Source organism: Procambarus clarkii, chromosome 39 (genome assembly GCF_040958095.1).
Source record: "Procambarus clarkii isolate CNS0578487 chromosome 39, FALCON_Pclarkii_2.0, whole genome shotgun sequence".
In the NCBI taxonomy this organism is placed as follows: domain Eukaryota; kingdom Metazoa; phylum Arthropoda; class Malacostraca; order Decapoda; family Cambaridae; genus Procambarus; species Procambarus clarkii.
This window is the reverse complement of record NC_091188.1, coordinates 41,811,189-41,830,968: the sequence shown is the minus strand read 5'-3', so window position 1 is coordinate 41,830,968 and position 19,780 is coordinate 41,811,189. Positions and strand designations below refer to the sequence as shown.

The 19,780-nt window shown below is 45.5% G+C and overlaps 1 protein-coding gene across 6 annotated transcripts in view; it reads right to left on the bottom strand.

Moving 5' to 3' along the window:
• The window catches only part of LOC123760251 (acylamino-acid-releasing enzyme), a 246,343-nt gene that overhangs the window by 218,599 nt on the left and 7,964 nt on the right, over positions 1–19,780 (bottom strand). For 3 of the 6 annotated variants that reach the window (XM_045745747.2, XM_069338418.1, XM_045745749.2), the window contains exons 1-4: positions 17,747–17,818; positions 14,096–14,180; positions 4,344–4,463; positions 964–1,079 (exon numbers count right to left, since the gene is read on the bottom strand). In XM_045745747.2, coding sequence (XP_045601703.2) covers positions 964–1,079; positions 4,344–4,463; positions 14,096–14,170 — 311 coding nt within the window. In that variant the 5' untranslated portion in view covers positions 14,171–14,180; positions 17,747–17,818. Of the gene's footprint in view, positions 1–963; positions 1,080–4,343; positions 4,464–14,095; positions 14,181–17,732; positions 17,820–19,780 lie in introns of those variants that run through there. The other 3 variants (XM_069338419.1, XM_069338416.1, XM_069338417.1) reach the window with 3 other exon arrangements.

The following is a 19,780-nucleotide window of genomic DNA, read 5'->3' as shown; positions in this document are numbered from 1 at the left end:
AACACTCAAGACACGTAGAGTGGAGGGAAAAGGTTGAACTGGCCAAACATATTATTAGGAACGTCTGCTCAAAGAGGCGGAGCTGCGTGGCTCCCCACAAAAATTGATCAATTATACAAGTCTGTAATTAATTATATTTATAGGGGTCACCAGCTTTATGCTACAATGTCCCTGTAAATATTTTTATTTAGTATACCTTGGAAAGTTTATAGTTCCTGTGGTTAACTGAAAAGTACAGAAATGGCTGGCAAGAGAATGTGTAGAAATTTGTCATAAATAGTAACTCCATATTGTTTCTTACTTTGGTTTTGAGTGCATTTATTACGGAGACAATATCAGAACTAACTAACTAGTAAGCAACAGATAAAGAGAAGTAGGATAGTTGCAAGATGTGTATGCATATATACTGGTCTGGGAGAGGTTATTCTGGCAAGGTTTCTCCATACAGCAAAGCTGTTAACACCTGTGATACAGTAGTTTCAAGCACTGAAGTTACTGTAATAAACTATCATCTGTGGTGTGTTTTATCTCTTGGTTTTCCTGCATTTGTTCCATTCTAGGATGTTTAAGAATGATTTCCATTATTGTACATGTATTTTAATATATGTTTTTTTAATCTGTTTTCATAATATGTCCCAGCTTAGGCCTACTACTGATGACTTCCCCTAGAATGCAACTCAACAGTTGCCTAACTCCTGGGTACCTATTGACTGCTAGATGAACAAAGCCTTCAGGTGAAAGGAATTGTGCCCAACCATTTTTGCCCAGCCTGGAGACTGAATATGAGTCCCTTGATTGTCAACTGAAGAATTTCATCACCGTGCTACAGGACCTGTAATTAAAATCTTGGCCAGAAAAATATCTTATGTCAATAAAATTCTCAACCATCAATGCAGTTCACTGATCTGGGTCATGAATACATTTCAGTACAAAGATTCAGAATGCTCAATAATAAATACTTACACATTTTCACTGACTGGAACAGGCTGGAAGGGTATTACTTTTTCTCCCTGAACAAGGTAGTCAGTGCTTGTGAATGATCGTTCCAGTGATGTCAAATTACGACAGCTCCAGACAACCTAAAAAAGAAGTTGAGTTTAATGAAAAGCTCCTTTCTGGATGGCACCTCATTAGCTTTCTGAAGCTTACAAAACTTGCTAGGTACATCCTGCAACCCGTCCTCTTACAAATGACATCACTTTTCGCTCGTATGCGCACTCAGGCTCAAAAAGGACGTTTCAATTCAAAATGAAATGAGCTCACGAAAGTGACGTACTGTCCCGTTTTCTGTTTTGGGTCCTCTGGCTTAGGCTGTTAAATTAGTTGAAGAAACTTTGAATTAACGGTTTTCATGACTTTTGAAACCTTAGGAGAACTTCCTGCCCTTCTAACCTACCAGAGTACCCTTAACTTGCTGTTTTGGAAAACAATATTCCAAAATTTATTTTCAATTATTTTTCATTTTCAAATTACTGTACGGCCTTTTTTGGCCGTAGTACATACGAGCAAAAAGCGACGTAAGAGGACGGGTTGCATACTGAGCATGCCAGACTCTATGACTTCTCACGACTTGCTGGGGACAAGCAATTTTGCCACTCGTCTTGCTCCCTCTATGGGGAGGAACACGTGGATAAAATATACTTAAAACTTTGAAGATATTTCCTTTCTTGTGATGCTTCTGTTCACCAGCAATAAATAGGTACCCTTCAGTTAGTCAATTGTTGTGGGTTGCATCCTGTAATGTATTAAAAACTATAATTCTCACCACTAGTTAAAAGAGAAAATAAGAACTACCTAATTAACTTTATATAACCAATTTTCCTTACCTTTTTCTCATTCTACATGTCCACCTGTGTTTTGCTGTTAGTGTGAAAATGAATGACAATATATGTATTGTTACTAATCACTGTCCTTTCTAAATACTGGATCATTTAAAACAGTATATAATTTGTTAAATCTCATCTACAATTATAATATTAATAACTATACACAGAGAAATCAAATTAACATGATATATCAAAGAACATGCAGGCAATGAGTCACAATAACATGGCTAAAGTATGTTGACCAGACCACACACTAGAAGGAGAAGGGACGACGACGTTTCGGTCCGTCCTGGACCATTCTCAAGTCGAGTGTCTTGACAATCGACTTGAGAATGGTCCAGGACGGACCAAAACGTCGTCGTCCCTTCTCCTTCTAGTGTGTGGTCTGGTCAATCAAAGAACATATCTACAGGGGCCGTGATGAGGGTTCGAACCTATGTGCCAAGTGTTCCTAACACGCTCTAGTCGACTGTACCACGACATGGTCAAAGACTGGCACCTGGAGAGTGCCATACAGTAGCACCTGGACTGCTACTGCACCCACAAGGGTCCCGAGACTTCCACTGAGGCCTAATCGGTGTTTCACACAATTCCTCCATTACGACATTTGTATCACGACATTTGACCATGTCGTTGTACAGTCGACTAGAGCGCGTCTGGGAATACTCAACACATAGATTCAAACCCTCATACTGTTGTTAAAACTAGTTTCTAATTTCACTTAAATATCAATTAAAAATTTGTAATTGTTTTCTAAGTCTTTTCAGAAATTATAAATTGTTATCTTTTCATTTAATTTTAAGTATTACACCATTAACTTGCACGAGAAAATCAGTAGGAATCATGAGAAAGATTCGAACCTATGCTCTGGGTACTCCCAAGCACACGCCTTAGACCACAACACAATTGTGTTGCCTGGACTGCCAAAAAGCCTTTGACACAGTACCCCATAAAAGGCTGTTAAAAAAGTTGGAGCAACAGGCAGGAGTAAAAGGGAAGGTGCTCCAGTGGATAAGGGAGTACTTAAGCAACAGGAAACAGCAAGTAACAGTGAGGGGGGAGACATCAGAGTGGCGAGATGTCACCAGCGGAGTCCCACAGGGTTCAGTACTTGGACCCATCCTGTTTCTAATATATGTAAACGATCATCTGGAGGGTATAGACCCATTCCTCTCAATGTTTGCTGATGATGCAAAAATTATGAGAAGAATCAAGACGGATGAAGATAGACAGAGACTACAGGATGACCTGGATAAACTGGAGGAATGGTCTAGAAAATAGCTGCTAAAGTTCAACTCAGGAAAGTGTAAGGTGATGAAATTAGGCGAAGGGAGCAGGAGGCTGAACACAAGGTATCATCTGGGAGGTGAAATCCTGCAAGAGTCAAATAGAGAGAAAGCTCTGGGGGTTGATATCACACCGAACCTGTCCCCAGAGGCCCACATCAAAAGAATATCATCAGCGGCATATGCTAGACTGGCCAACATAAGAATTGCCTTTAGAAACTTGTTTAAGGAATCTTTCAGAACCCTGTATACCACTTATGTAAGACCAATCCTGGAGTATGCAGCTCCAGCCTGGAGTCCATACCTAGTTAAACACAAGACAAAGCTAGAGAAGATTCAGCGGTATGCCACCAGGCTCATCCCGGAACTGAGAGGAATGAGCTACGAGGAAAGGCTAAAGGAGCTGAACCTCACATCCCTGGAAAACAGAAGAGTAAGGGGAGACATGATAACCACCTACAAAATTCTCAGGGGAATTGACAGGGTGGACAAAGACAAACTCTTCAGCACGGGTGGAACACCAACAAGGGGACACAGGTGGAAACTTAGTACCCAGATGAGCCACAGAGACGTTAGAAAGAATTTTTTCCGTGTCAGAGTAGTTAATAAATGGAATGCACTAGGAAGTGATGTGGTGGAGGCTGACTCCATACACAGTTTCAAATGTAGATATGATAGAGCCCAGTAGGCTCAGGAATCTGTACACCAGTTGATTGACAGTTGAGAGGCGGGACCAAAGAGCCAAAGCTCAACCCCCGCAAGCACAATTAGGTAAGTACAATTAGGTAAGAACACAGTCAAAAGCATTACAACCTGGGATTGGACCCTGTCGTGGTGTAGTGGTCTGAGGTGTTTGCTTGGGAGTGCTTAGAGCACAGGTTCAAGTCCTCTTCACAGCTCCTACTGATGTTCTCATTGATAAATCACATTAATGTGACTTCTCTGTGCATGTAATTTTCTTAATTATTTTGTAAGTTATGCCCAAAATATTCTTCACATTAGCAGCTTCATGTATTGTACTACAGTACTCTTGTACAATTATTATTATCATTATTATTTCAATACTATATATAAAATCTCATGAGCCAAGCTAATTTATTCACTTTATGAGTGTATAGGAAATAAATGTTATTAAATATGCATCTTTAAAACTAAAACAAATTAACCTGCCATAGGCTACAAGACCATTTTCAGCATAGCTCCCATAACCGACTTTAAAAATCCTCCGCACCTGAACAGATATGTCGTGGTGACCAGTTTCTTCATTGAGAGAAGCATTAAGAATCTTGGCTTTCTTTACCTCGCTTATCTGTGCCACTTCTTTAAATACTTCTATAACACCGTCAGTCATCTGAAATATAACAAGAATCAATATGAAGCTAAAGTTGCATAACTAATATAAAAAATAAATATAACTAGGAAGCCAAAGCTGCATATCAAAAGATATTTAGTTGCATATCAAATTGCATTATACACATTAATGGCTTTGGGGTGAATGGCTCATTAAACAAGTCATAATACAGCCAGTCTTTAAGACTTTTTGAAATTGAACAGAAAACAACAATTGAAATTCTTAAAATTTCTTTGTGACCTTTTGGGCAAAAACCCCCAAACACCTGGCCTAAGGGGCCTGGAGATGAAAGGAAAAACACTTGAAAACACACTACACATAGTGCGAGGCAAAAAACCAGCGTTGAATGTAATGAAACGCCATTTTCTGGGTGAGACCCGGAGGCTCCCCGGAGCTTTACCGGCTGATATGCTAATGTCAGACTTTGGCATCAGTCATGTGTATGGAGTTCTAGGGCCTACCGGGGACCACGAGCCAGAACCTGGCCCCCTCAGAGAGGCAAGGGGAGCAATGGCCTATAGAAACCCCCGTGTGGTTGGAAGCATTCTATGTCTGCCATCGACCGGGTCAAGCATCCAGAAAGGTAAGCATTCCAAAACAAACCCCTATTCTGGTGAAAATTGCTACCTAAGCCGAACTAGTGAATAGAACTCTTCAACAGAAAACACGGAAACTAGTATGACGTCATACGTCACCGCGCCGCTGTCTGCGCAGCTCCCCCCTCCCCGGGAGGGGGAAGGGGGAGCCCCAGACCTCCCACGCCGGCTATCCACCCATCAGTTCTGAGGCTGGATGTCAAAACACGCGAAAAACGCCGACCGGAGGGAGGGAGGGTTGCCGGGGAGCCTCCGGGTCTCACCCAGAAAATGGCGTTTCATTACATTCAACGCTGGTTTTCTGGGGGGAGCCCCGTCGGCTCCCCGGAGCTAACTACCCACAGAGGAAGGTCAAAGGGACAAAACCGGGAGGCGGACACCACGCACCCCCCAAGGAGGCGAGACAACCGGCAGCAAACGCCAACCCAAGGCGCCACAGCCCCGAAAATCCCGGGAACAACACGAGAACCACGAGCAGCAAGGCCCCTGCACGAACACCAAAAATCCATGCCCGAAAGACTGCAAGGCCACGTCGCCCAGACGGCAGCGAGAGCAGCGAAGCCACGAACGCCACAGGCATAAGGGAAGAACACAGGCAGCTTAGCCACAAGAACACGGCTGACCACCCGGGACACCATCACCCGCGAACCGGGAAGAACAGAACCGGATCAACGCAAAACGCGCTCCGGACCCAAACGCCGTGGCACGCAAACAACAGCAGAGGGCCGCCACTGAACACAAAAACGACACACCCCCGGCCCGACCAACAAAGCACCAACAAACCCTGGACCCCTCCAGAATGCAGCAGCCCCACCCCGCGCCAGAAAAGATGGAGACTGCTGCCATCAAACAACCAAAACGCTAAAACCGAAGGAGCAAGAAAACACAGCGAACCGACCCCCAGAGGCAAAGGCCCAAAGGAAAGAGCCGACGAAAAAACACACCGGAACCGAAGGGGCACTACCAACCGAGGAGAAGACAGAGCACGCTGACCAGAGACCAGGATGGTGCAAGCGGCGCACGAACAGGCCGGAGGTGAAATGACGCACAAGACAGCTGACTAACGGTGCAGAAGCAACACCAAGACCGAAAGCAAGCTGAAGCGGCTCCGCCTGCGCCGCACGAAAAGAGGCGACAGTATGTGGCAAGACGACGGCCCCCAACCCCCACTAGAAAACCAAGCCGAGAGTAAACCAAGCCAACAAGAAGGACCCACCGAAGAAGGGACAGGAAAAGGAAGGACCGCCAAAATACCCCATACTGCCGCCAAGAAGCACGCAGGTGGGACACCTACCACGAAGCCACCCGACCACCAACCGGAGGCGAGACCACGAGGCAGAACATAAGCAGCCCCGACAAGGCCCCCCCGAGCCCAGGAAAAAGGCGGAGCCGCGAGAAGATCTCGGGCGCGACCACCGAAACCCAGGCGGCACAAGGAGATGGAACGTCTGCCGAACAGAAAAACTCCGAAGCATGCAAGCCCGCCAGGAGTTCAGAAACGACGGGTCCGACGCGAGACATCGCAAGAACCCCCCCAAAAAAAATAAAACAACAACAACAACCGGCAGGGCAAGCTAGGAAAACCAAAGAAGGCGGAAGGGTCGCCGCCAGAACAGGACCCGAACCAAGGGGCCCGAACAACTGCAACAGACCGAAACAAAGAAGCACATCACAGGACACAGGCTGACCAACGCCTAAGAACACACGCAGAACATTCCTGCTGCAGAAGAGGCAGGAAGAAAGAGCAGAAGCACAAAAAAAAAAAACCAGGAGAACAACCAGGGGTGGACAATCAGGCAGGGACAAAAACCCCACGCAATCCCCAGGCACAAAACGGCAGCAAAGCGCCACTCCACAACCGGACACAGGAACAAGGACACGCCACCGTGAAACACGGTACCAATGCTCACGTGCAGCAGCAGCAGCAACAGGCACCACTGCAACATGCAACATGTAAATAGCAACTCCCCTCTGCAAAGGCAGAGAACGGAGCAGGCAGACCCCAGACAGGGCCAACGGAGACACGACAAAACCCTGCAGGCCCAGAAACCTGCACCAGGCGACCGACGGCGGAGAAACCCCGCTCGATACCTGCTGGATGAGGTACTGGGAGCTCTTTTACACCTCAAGCCCGGCCCAAGGTCAGGCCAGACCGGCCAGAGGATGGCCCACCAGGCAGCTGCTAGGAGCAGTCCACCGGCCCACATACCCCCACAACCAGGACGGGCCGGAACTGCCATACGAAAACAGGCCAGTGCGCCCTGGAAGTCCACGGACGAACCAGCAAGAAGGCTTATGCTCGCAAGTAGGTCGTGTAACAAGCACAGACCACTGATGGTAATACAGTGTTCCCCAAAAGTGCCAATAGCACCACTGCACTCCACTGGTACTATCCCGCAAGTTCTACCAGATAGGCGGGACCCAAGAGCCAGAGCTCAAATCCTGCAAGCACAGCCAGGAGCCTCACCAGGTGAGTACAGAACCAACCCTACAACCCCCACACCTCACAACATTAAAAAAGGAGGGTCCCCTGAACGACTGTAGCATGGGTTGGACATGCACAGGAGGGGGACAGGAAGGGGTGATAAAGGGACAGTCACTGGTGTGCGAACGGTCTCAGTCGTACAAAATTATACCTAAATAAAGACAGGTATATGAACACCGCCGCATCCAGCGCCCGGCCAAAAGACGCCAGACCGCAGAAACTCACCTGGCGAATGGTGGCTCGAACTTGACACGACTCAACCGTGCCCAGAAGAACTTGGGAGCACCGCCAGGTGAAGACGCCAGAGCCGGACCCGCAGGAGAACAGGGAGAGGCGAAGGAGGCGGTCCACACCCATGACACAGAAAACCGCGGTGTCCTCCCCACAACTGGGAACCAGGACACCCCTGGCGCAAAGGGGCACATACCGCAGCCAGGGAGAAGAACGAGAGGCGAAGCACTGTAGCAAAAAAGGGCGCAAAACCCCAGCACTGAACCATCGCCCAGACCAAAACAAACTCCACGGCGCATGCGCATAACACGCTGGCCGAACCGCACACCCTCCCTGCGGGAAGGCGCCAGCCAGGACTATTGCACGAGAAAAAGAGCCAAAAGAGGAAGCAGGAACAAGAAAACCGGCCAAAGAAGCAAAGAGCCCAAAAAAAGGGAACCCAAACGGGCGACAAGTAGCCCAAACGGGCGACAAGTAGCCCAAACGGCCGACAAGTAGCCCAACCGGGCGACAAGTAGCCCAACCGGGCGACAAGTAGCCCAACAGGGCGACAAGTAGCCCAACAGGGCGACAAGTAGCCCAACAGGGCGACAAGTAGCCCAACAGGGCGACAAGTAGCCCAACAGGGCGACAAGTAGCCCAACAGGGCGACAAGTAGCCCAACAGGGCGACAAGTACTAGGAGCCGACAGACGTTCCAATAATGCGGGAAGTAGCGAAAAACCTTCCCGTACCCTCGAGAACACAGAAGCCAACACTAGTCCCGAAGGCACACGAAGGCGCAGGCGCACCCGAGATCAAAAGTCACGCAGAACCCCATCGAACGGGGAAACATGACAAAAACACCGTCCCAAAAAGCGGGGGAGGAAACATCCACCCACAGGACGGAACCAACCGACTCAAAGGCCAAGGAACCGAGCCCGGGGAGGGGCCGACGTCCAACAGCACGTACGGCGAGTGGGGAGGAAAAACCCCACTCCGCGTAACCACAAGCCCTGCCTAGAGGGGGATAAAACCCCCCACGGGGTCTAACGGGGCCAAGGCCCCCCAAGTCAGCCCCTCCCCAGCCCCGGGAACCTACACGACAGGCCCCGGGGCCGAGCCGTTCCCCCAAAGCCCCGGCCGTACCAGAAAACCGGGGCAGCCGTGAAAACACTAAGGAAGGGAGCCCACTGGCAGACTCATACAACACGGCTGGAGGAACAGGCCCAAATGCCCCCGTCACTACCCCGGAAGGGGAATTCCCCGAGACTGCCCGAGTCTCAACACCACCAAACACCCCGCCCTGAACCTACAGACGGTAAGGAACCGGATGCAGGCAGGAAGGGTGAACCAGGGGAAAAACGAAATACAACGGGGCAGCCCCGGGGCTCCCGGGGAGGAAACCACGAGAACGTTGCCACCACCAAGGCTCAAGTGCAACGCCCCTGCTGCCCGCACCCGCTTTGTTAGCACAACTGGGTAACCGAGCCACAACGAGCAACCAAACTCGCAGGACACCGGGTCGAAGGTGTCACCGACCCCACAGGCAGCAGACGGAGGCAAAACAGAGAGTCACCCAGAGACAAAAGGTGAGAGCAACCCTCAAACTCGCTGGAAGCGAGGGGGGGGCTCTGGGGTCACATCCATCGGACCCGCGCGCCCCCAGGGGTTTCCCAGGGTCCCGAGCGTTTACTTTAAGAGGACTCGCGCTCAGGTAATCCCAGGCAGGGTACTGCTAACCGGCACCCAAGCTACCAAACAACTTTCTAAGAGCTGAACCCCCGGGACGTGTACACTCACGGGGACCTAGCAGGGGGTACCACCAGAAATACTCAGAACACAAGGGACACAAGGGGCAAGAACGAAGGCAGACCCCCCCACCAGGTATATAAACAAAAGAAAAAGAAAACCCCGCAAGAGGACAGCGTACCCAAGCGGAACAGAGCCGGCCGCTATGATTGGTAAAGACAAGCTGCACAGTACCCCGCGCCCCACCAGTGCAAACACTGCCCCTTAGTCTAAGGCGAACAAGGGAGACAGAACACCCGAGCACACAAAGAGCGGCCGAAAACCAAGCGGTAAACGGCCAAGCAGGGGCAGGACCCAAGGAACTTGTGGAAGGTGGCCCCAAGCCCCAAGGGCAGTACTTACAGGGCACCTAGGGAAGGGAACCCTAGGCGCATGCAGCCCGAGTACTGAAGAATCACACCCGGCTCACGCACCACCTAGAAAACAGACACCACACTCTAGGTACAGTGCTGAAACAACCACTGGAGCCGGAGCACATAACCATTGCCTATAGCATCAGCCGAAGAACTGATGGGTGGATAGCCGGCGTGGGAGGTCTGGGGCTCCCCCTTCCCCCTCCCGGGGAGGGGGGAGCTGCGCAGACAGCGGCGCGGTGACGTATGACGTCATACTAGTTTCCGTGTTTTCTGTTGAAGAGTTCTATTCACTAGTTCGGCTTAGGTAGCAATTTTCACCAGAATAGGGGTTTGTTTTGGAATGCTTACCTTTCTGGATGCTTGACCCGGTCGATGGCAGACATAGAATGCTTCCAACCACACGGGGGTTTCTATAGGCCATTGCTCCCCTTGCCTCTCTGAGGGGGCCAGGTTCTGGCTCGTGGTCCCCGGTAGGCCCTAGAACTCCATACACATGACTGATGCCAAAGTCTGACATTAGCATATCAGCCGGTAAAGCTCCGGGGAGCCGACGGGGCTCCCCCCAGAAAAACTATGCGACCAGGGCAAAGAGAACGGAACTACGCCATGTCACAGACCTGGAACTGATGGTTTCAAAAATTTTCCACCATTATAAGTAAATGCATAATGCTACATCAAGTGCCTTACATGACATTCCCCAGGTCACGTACATTTCAAATTATGCTGCATTGCAGAGGACAAAAGCCTAAAAGATGCAGGCTCATGTTCACTGCTGCACGATGACTAATGTTAACTTTATTCAAATAATTCACCATAAATGTATTTACTGTATTTATTAACTATCTCAATATTACAAAAATAATATCCAACTAAAAGGGAAAGTAGATTAATATCAAGACTAGAAGGTACACTATATATACAGTATGTAGAATATCCTTAAACCTCACATTGTTTCATATTCAGATCTGTAATGAAACACTGAAAAATACTAGGATTAAAATTGTGTTACTCAAATAAAATTTATTGAAACTCACATCAATATGAATAAATTGCCAACACTTTTATTAATTACCAATTACAAGGTTTGCCAATGGAATCTAATTATCTGTATACGAGACCTAAAACAACCCCATAAGGGATAATTCAATAATCGTTTAATAAAGTGACTGGTAATCACGGGTGAACCACCCCACCCATTCCAGGGTGACGCCAGCTTCATTTATCAGCTGGAGTTTGTCGAGGGCAGACATATTATCCAAACTCTTGTCTGCCCACCAAGGAATGTTAAGACAACTTAGTACAAAGTATTTGCGTCTACATCTGTCCTCCTTACTAGACAACAGTCTAATTACGGTCAGTGCCAATGACTCTAGGATTACGAGTCATCAGCTACAGAACCAGGCAAGCTTATATCTCTTAAAATACTATATACAGATCACTGGTACCAGCGAGGTTTTTAGATTTTAACACGACTAAGCTGCGATTACAATTATAAAGCAAACAAAAAACAGAGTACCAGTAATTTTATACAGTACTGTATTCATATTTTATGGATTGTTAGAAGTGATAGCAATGCTAATCAAAACTTTAATTATCATATATATCTGACTCAGTAAATGTGGAGAAGTACCACTGCAGAAATTAAGCAAATAGATGAGCCTTTTTATGTGGTTTGTTTGCAGGTGTGCACTGTTACGTCACCAAACCCAAGGTGACAACAATCCCAAGGTGACAACAGTCACCCTTAATAACTAAACACCAAGCTTCCACATTGGGCACATTGTTGCTCGAGGACCACTAACCACCCAGCTTGGGAGAAATTGCCGTGCACTCAGATCAGGAACTCTCGGACGCATAGCCTGACCACCCCCAGGCACACGGTGGATAGTTATTAATATTGTTATTATTGAGTTATTATTCATTCAGTTTAATGGGACTTAGGAGTACAATTGGGTTCGTTCTCGACTCACAATCGGAAATCCTGGGTTCGAATCCTGGGTGGGACAAAAATGAATGGGCACCTTTCCTTTCACCTAATATCTTGGTTCACCTAGCAGCAAATAAGCACCCAGGAGTCAGTTAACTGTTATGGTGAAAGGAAATCCTGGGAAGTCCTGGAAAGAAGGAAAGGAAATCCTGGGAAATCCTGGAAAATCCTGCATCCTGGGAAGGGTCAATAGTTTGATCTTGAGGGGACCTCGATATCAGCCTAGTGTATACTGCATACATACACTGGCTGCCTGTCCCCAATAAAACAAATTATCAAAATTAATTGTTTGCATTGGGAATTTGGGGCGATATTCTCATTGACTTGCTTGTTTCTTAACCCTTGTGTTGCTCAGGGCTAATTAGCATTTGTCACCCACAGGCGCATAAAAAAAAAAAAAAAATCTTCTAAACCTGTTAATTTGTGTTCTCTAATCATGGGAAAAATAATAAAAAAAATCGTAAGTGGCATATATTGCCCACTATAGGGCGGGGAAGTCTGGCAAAAACAGGCGCTGACTCAGAGTGCATCCCAGACAGTCTGTTGCTCCCAGCTGTCAGGCAGGAGTGGCCATAAAGAGATAATTACCTAATTATTTCAATGTCTCTGATTGATTTTTCATAGTTTTTTTGCTGTAATATTATTCAATAGTGTGTAGTGTGATATATTTATACAGTATAATAAAATGTGTGAATCATCGCTGTACTCAAAAATATGGTGTGCATATTGTTGATTCAATTATTATGTTCATCAAACAGAGAACAAATACTTTGACGGTTATTACACTATATACACCGGTTATATATAAGTATCTGCATGTTTTGTTCACCATAATGAACAACTAAGTTGGAATTATGAGTCAAAAAGCAACGAGGAGTGACCGCCACACACCAGCCAGCCACTCGCTGCCACTCACTCCCTCAACACCTCACTCGCTCACATTCTCCTCCAACAATACTGTTTTTGCTTTTATTCACTATATACAGACTTTATATATAAGTATCTACATGTTTTGTTCACCATAACTCTTCAACTAAGCCGGTATAATGCCCAAAGAGCATAGTGGCCACCCCCTACCAACATGACAAATCATGCAGATGTTGCCACATCCATCACCAAAATGGCTTCTCCCCCCATACTCCTTTTGCTGTTATTACACTGTATATACACATTATATATAAGTATCTACATTCGTGTTCACCATAACGAACCACTAAGTTGGTATGCTGAGTGGCAGTGGCAGCCCGCCACTGACTGCCACTCCCTCCCTCACCTCACCACTCCCATGCCACCATTCTCCTCCCTCCATACTGTGTTTGCTTTTATATACAGACGTTATATACAAGTATCAGCGTGTGTTGTTTACCATAGCGAACAACTAAGCTGGTATAGTGAGTCCAGACAGTAAAAGGTGGTCACACACAGTCAGCAGACAACGCTACCTCCCTCCCCACCAAGATTACTCTTCCCACTTCAGCGCTAATTATCACAACAATCTCTGCTATTATCAGAATCCTGGTCATTTTTATCACAGTCAGGGGTCTTCTGTAATAATATCACTAAATAATAGCATGAACATGTATATTATGGTTTTTTAGGCGATGCTGTGGTCACAAGCTGAACAGCAGTGCTGTGAGCTCATGCTGTGTGTGTCAGGCTTGGTGGCTCACTCAATATTGAGGCCTCACATCTGGGAATTTGGCCCACGATTTAAAAAAAAATGGCGTCTGTTTACAAGAGCACTGATGAAGGTGAGGTGAACCCCGTGTATCCACGGGCTGTTTAAATCTTGCGTAGTACATCACATGATGGGATGCGCATTTTATAGCAAGTCACTCAACCCATCATATGATGTGTTGCACAACTTAAGGGTTAAACATTCAAAACATTATATATATTATCTCTATCTCTAGTATGGTTTAATCATTAAACCCTCAAGCAACAGTATACAGTACTGTATTAATGCTCAAATCATGTAATTATGAGACAAATTACTAGGTAAACAATTTATTTTTAATACAGTTAATTAAATGTATTGCTACACATATCAGCAAATACAGTATTATACATCATAATACAGTACAGTATTTATTTCAAATAAAATGAATTAAATTAGCAGTTAAAATGCAGCTCTGTGGTGTAGATACTATACAAGATTCATATGTAGAACACCAAAGCAATTCTCACCTTAATGGAGCAATATCTCACGGCAACTGGACAAATGCTAAGTATTCTCCTTCTTGAGGAAAAGATGCGTTGCATTAAAAAGTATCTGAAACAGATTATCAGTAACAGTAGCATTAGCTTCAAAGCAATAGGGAGATAACAGTTAATTTATAATACTGTACTATAATAATAATAATGCACATTGTTGAGGACACGAAGCCTGTAGTAAGGATTACTGAGGTCACACCTATTAGACCAGCATTTCTCAACCATTTTACCCTTGCAGAATCCTTGAAATAATTTTTATGTCTCAAGGAACCCTTGCATAGATAATAATAATAATATTATATTACATTTATATACAGTGTATTTATATAAATCTCTCAAAAACACAGTAGAACCTCGGTACTCAAACTTACTTGATTCCTGAATGTCAATTCAGGTTGAGTTCCGAACAATTTTTTTCCATACGGAATAATGTAAATTGGAATATTCCATTCCGGAGCACAAAAAAATATTAATTCAATAAATAAATAAAATAAATACAAATACAATACTACATACACTTTAACTGCACTTAGGAGAGTTGATGGCATATGTGGAAGATGACGAGAATGAGGAACAGAGATGTTATTAAACAAATCCACAAGGGCCGTGACGAGGATTCAAACCTACGTCCCAGATGATCCCAGACGCTGTCTTAAACCACAAATCCCTTGTGGATTTGTTCATTGATGTACCACGTTATTGTGATTTCTGTGTGTAGAGATGTTATTCTTTGACAGGGGAGTTCCCCTGCCATAACAACTTCAGGTAATTGTGCTTTCGAGGTACTTTCCCTTTCCTGTTTTTTTTCCACTTTCCCTCTTAAGACACTTTGCACTTTCTCCCAGTCTGCACACTTTTCTTTTATTAGAGAACTAGATTTAGTTACTAAACTCAGTAGCAAGAACAGACACCCAGACACCACTTTCATATCTTATGAGTTTCTTTTTCATCTCTATCCTGGTTGTATCAATTTTTTTTTTAAGCTTGGCTCTTATCACCTACTTTCTTTAACTTTCCTAGGTGCCATGGTGACTTTTTGTTTTTTGAACATAAAACTAATTAAATTAAATTAAATTACATTTTTTATTCAGGAAAAGTACATACATAGTTGATTTACAAACATAATGTTGGAATTATAGATAGAGCTAGTACATACAATACCTAAAGCCCCTAATACGCATAGCGTTTCAGGCAAGGTGTGGGGGGGAAGAAATTATTATATATCATCCCATGGGTACCAAGAAAGAGTGATAAGGTTCAATCTAAGAAAACACATGTGAGGATGACCATAGAGGAAAAATAAGAGATCATTTGTAAACATGAAAATGGAATGAGGGTTGTTGATGTAGATTAGAGGGGTGTCCCTTCCTTATTTATTAAAAAAATGTGTGCAGTATGGGAAGAATTGCAAAGTTTTGCTGAAAAATGTAACCCAAATCAAGCTGTAGCAGACTGCTGCATTAACCTTTTTAATGACAATGTGATGTCTCACTTCAGACAAGTGTTACAATGTAGGGAAAAACAAGTGTCACTAGACAGATTTTTAGTGAGGAAAAACATGCAGTGAGCCACAAGCAGGACCTAGTGGTATGCAGGCAAAATGTAAGTGAGAGTACCCCAAAAAAGTCATCACTGCCTGATGTTATAATGGAAGGGGACTCCCCTTCCAAAGACTAACACCTCTCCTCCTCCCCCTCCTCCTCACAGTCTTCCATATGCCAACAAGAGTCGTCATTCAAGGTAAGATATACATACTGAATTGTAGTGTTATGAGGTATAACAAAAAATTTTAAGTTAATATTTTTTGGAGTATGGAATGGATAATTTAAATTCCCATTATTTCTTATGGGAAAATGTTTTGACTTACGCTCTGGGAATGGATTATAATTGTAAGTCGAGGCCCCACTGTAGTTGTGAATTGCTAAGTAGTTTGGTATAAAGAGTTGTGTTGTATCCTCTTTTAACCATGTTTCAGTAAGTATAATAAAGGAGAATTTGTTGTCAACTGTTTGAATTAGGGCACTAACATCATCAAAGTGTTTGCTTAGAGATCTTACATTGAAATTAATTAAAGAAACATTGTGATTATGTGTTAATACATTGTTTACATCATGTACAGTATAATACCTGCAATTCTGATCATTAAAGTGATGATTGTCATAGATACTTGATAAGAGGTTTAGTTCTGGGTCTATACTAGGTTGCAAAAGAGGGCTCGTTGATGGTAAAAAAGTTAAAGGTACAATTTATGATGCAATGTAAAGAGTAAACAAATAAAACTAAGTTCTTTACAATAATAAAAATTTGGAGCAATTACAAAAAATGTTCTAGATATAAAAAATAACCATAGCATGAAATGCAAAAAAATAGGAACAAGTGAAAATGAGAAAAAAAAACACTGATTGGACAAGTAAGAAAATAGATGGCAAGTAAAAAAAGGATTCAATAAAGAATGACTATGTTTGGAACATAAAACTTAGTAAAATTACTGAAGTTAAATTAGAAAAAATGAGGTATATTACCTGAGTTACACTCAGGTACACTGAAAATAATAGTTTACACTAGAGATCACAGGTAAAGCCAGGGCACAATGGAGCAAGGGAGTATGGGGTGGCTAGGCAACCTAGGTAACAATGAAACCTAGGTTACCTAGCCTGCACGTGATGACAATGGGGTTAATTAACCAGTCTCCGAGGTGTAGTGGTAAGACACTTGCCTGGCGTTCCGCGAGCGCTTTGTCATGGGTTCGTATCCTGGCCGGGGAGGAGTTACTGGGCACAAATCCTTAACTGTAGCCTCTGTTTAACGCAACAGTAAAATGAGTACTTGGTTGTAACAACGATTCTTCGCGGCGGGGATTGTATTCCAGGGACCTGCCCGAAACGCTACATGTATTACTGGCTGTACAAGAATGTAACAACTCTTGTATATATATCTCAAAAAAATTAAGATGCAGCACAAACGATAGGGTTATGTTAGGTCAGTCTGACCGGCCTAACTGATAGGCTTAGTCAAGTCAGATAAACCACATTGGGTGAGGAATTTATTGAGGTTATCCTCATTTGAAATTATGAAATTATAAAAATTTGGCCTATAAGGGTTTTCCTCACTTCTATCATGCCGTCTTTAACAAAGTACTAATGGATCCCACCTTAGGTTTTCTCTACCTTTGAAGACGGCAGAGGAAGGGAAGGGAACTATCAGGGAGAAAGCACCAAGCCATTGCGACTATATAGCACTGGGAAGGGGTCAGGATAAGGATCTGGGATGGGACGGGGGGAAGGAATGGTGCCCAACCACTTGGACGGTTGGGGATTGAACGCTGACCTGCATGAAGCGAGACCGTCGCTCTACCGTCCAGCCCAAGTGGTTGGGCAGACGGCAGAGGAGTTGCTGCCTGTTCCTGGTCAAGCACTCGTTGATATAAACCCCCAAGAGGATACTGCTGCCTGGACAAGATAAGGTTTTAGGGACTAACTAGCTAGTTTTGGTCGAGTTTTCTTTGGTTTAGTCCTAGCTAGATTCTTTTTGTCTACTCTGTAGGCAGCAGTTGTTTGTTTTGTTGGCCTTACAAAGCCGTTGGACTTGTATGAAAGTATTGTACACTGACCCTACACTTCTCACCTCCACGTCCCACCGGGATAGCTGAAGATAGAACAATAACAAAAGCCAACAGCTGTTGCTGGTCTTGTTCATCCTAGGAGACAAATTCAGCAACTTTTTGCTAGGTTTGTTCATCCTGAGAGAAAGATTGTTGAGCGGTTATAGTACTGATACATTTACTAATTTTATCAAATCAAATCAAATCAAATCAAACGTTTATTCAGGTAAAAATACATACATAGAGGATTAGTTACAAACATAATGTAGGATTTATAGATAGAACTAGTACGTACAATTCCTAAAGCCACTAGTACGCATAGCGTTTCGGGCAAGACGAGGTGGGGAAAAACACTGGCTGGCTTCTTTGGGCCAGTGTGTGCTCACTGCAGCTACCCAGGGGCTCACAGCACCGGGGGAGGCCGGAGCCTCCCTAATGGACGCCTTCCCGAGCGGGGGCGCCGTGGATGTTGACAGCAAGTCCCAGAGAGGGAAACGTCTACTTGAAAATGAGTCGGCTGATGCTGCCCCAGAGCGAGATGCTAAGAGGATGTCTTCCCCTTCAGAAGACCTTAGTCTTGTGGTACCCCGTTCCTTGTTTGTGGTAGTCCTAATCAGGTCAGTGCGTGTTTGCAAATCCTCGTACCTTAGGTGCAGCAATTGAGGCTTCGGTATTGTGGCCACATTGCCTGCCTGAGACCATACGTACCCTGGGTAGGGGTGCAGCACTGAAGCTACATATCAGAAAGGAGGCTCTATCACACATCCGTGTATCCGACATTATTAAGTTGGGGGACTGGCCTGTCAGGTGCCGACAGGTATTGTCGCAGGAGGAGGAGTCTCGGGCCCGGTATGGGAAGATTGGCCCAATTGACCAGAGTGTAGATGTGGATGACATCCAGGCCGCTCTGCAGGTATTAGGGGGTGCATCAGCGAGATTATTGGAAGTTACCAGGATTCGCGGAGCAGCAGGGCCGACATCCATGGTCCGTGTAAAGTTCGATGGGCCCCTCCCTGACCGAGTGGCACTACACAGGACCTCGTATCAGGTTCAGCCCTACAATTTCCCTGTGTTACAATGTTACGCTTGTCATATATTGGGCCACAGTCGCCTGACCTGCCGTAATGCAGCACGTTGTGCAAACTGCGGCAAAACAGGCCATTCATTCAGAAATAACGGTGGGTGCTCTGCTGCACCTCGCTGCTTTTTATGCCATGGCTATCATAAGGTTACGTCAAAGAGTTGCTCTGTATATCTTGAGGCCCTCCAATTGGACATCGATCATAAAACAGCGGGGACACCTCGACATGAGCTGTTCCAGAAGTAGTTGCGCCCTCAATCAGCCTATCTCTTCTTCTCGCCTCCAGGTTCCCCCTGGTCGGGCCTCTTCACAAGCAGGAACTAGCAGACGCTCTTGCCTGTCCCAGTCACATGCCTCATACGCCCAGGTTGCTAATCGATTTTCCCTCCTGGGTAGCCTTGACACGGACGGAAACCCATCCACGGATACAGACATGGACGCTCAGTCTCAGCCGGAGCCTGGCACTCGTCACCCTCCTGCCTTTCCCCAAAAAAGTCAACACCGGCGTCGTCGACACACCCATCGATCAGGAGGTACTGCTCCAACAGACAGTCCTGGTGATCCTCTGGTCCCCCAGGCACTTTCCCAAGGGATTGTGACACCGGTGGAACATGAGGCCCAGAGTGAAGCACCCACCAATCGCAGGCGCCGTCAAGAGAGTTCGCGAGCCGATCACCGCTTCCGTCAGGCAGAGAGAAGCATTGATCAACATCCTCTGGACTGGCTGTCATTGATACCACACATTTTACTTTATATGAGGATTTTATGGCTTTTTCTAGTGGTTCCCCCTTTGGAGACGTCTGTGCACAGGTGGTCAAAAAGTTAGCTGTTGTATTTCAGGGATAATGGCGCCCCATCCTGAGAATACTGTGGTGTTTTGGAATGCCCGCTCCCTTTTTAAGAAGACGCAATTTCTACGCAATTTTATCGCCAGCGCACCACCGTTGATCGTGGGACTCTGTGAGACTTGGCTTAC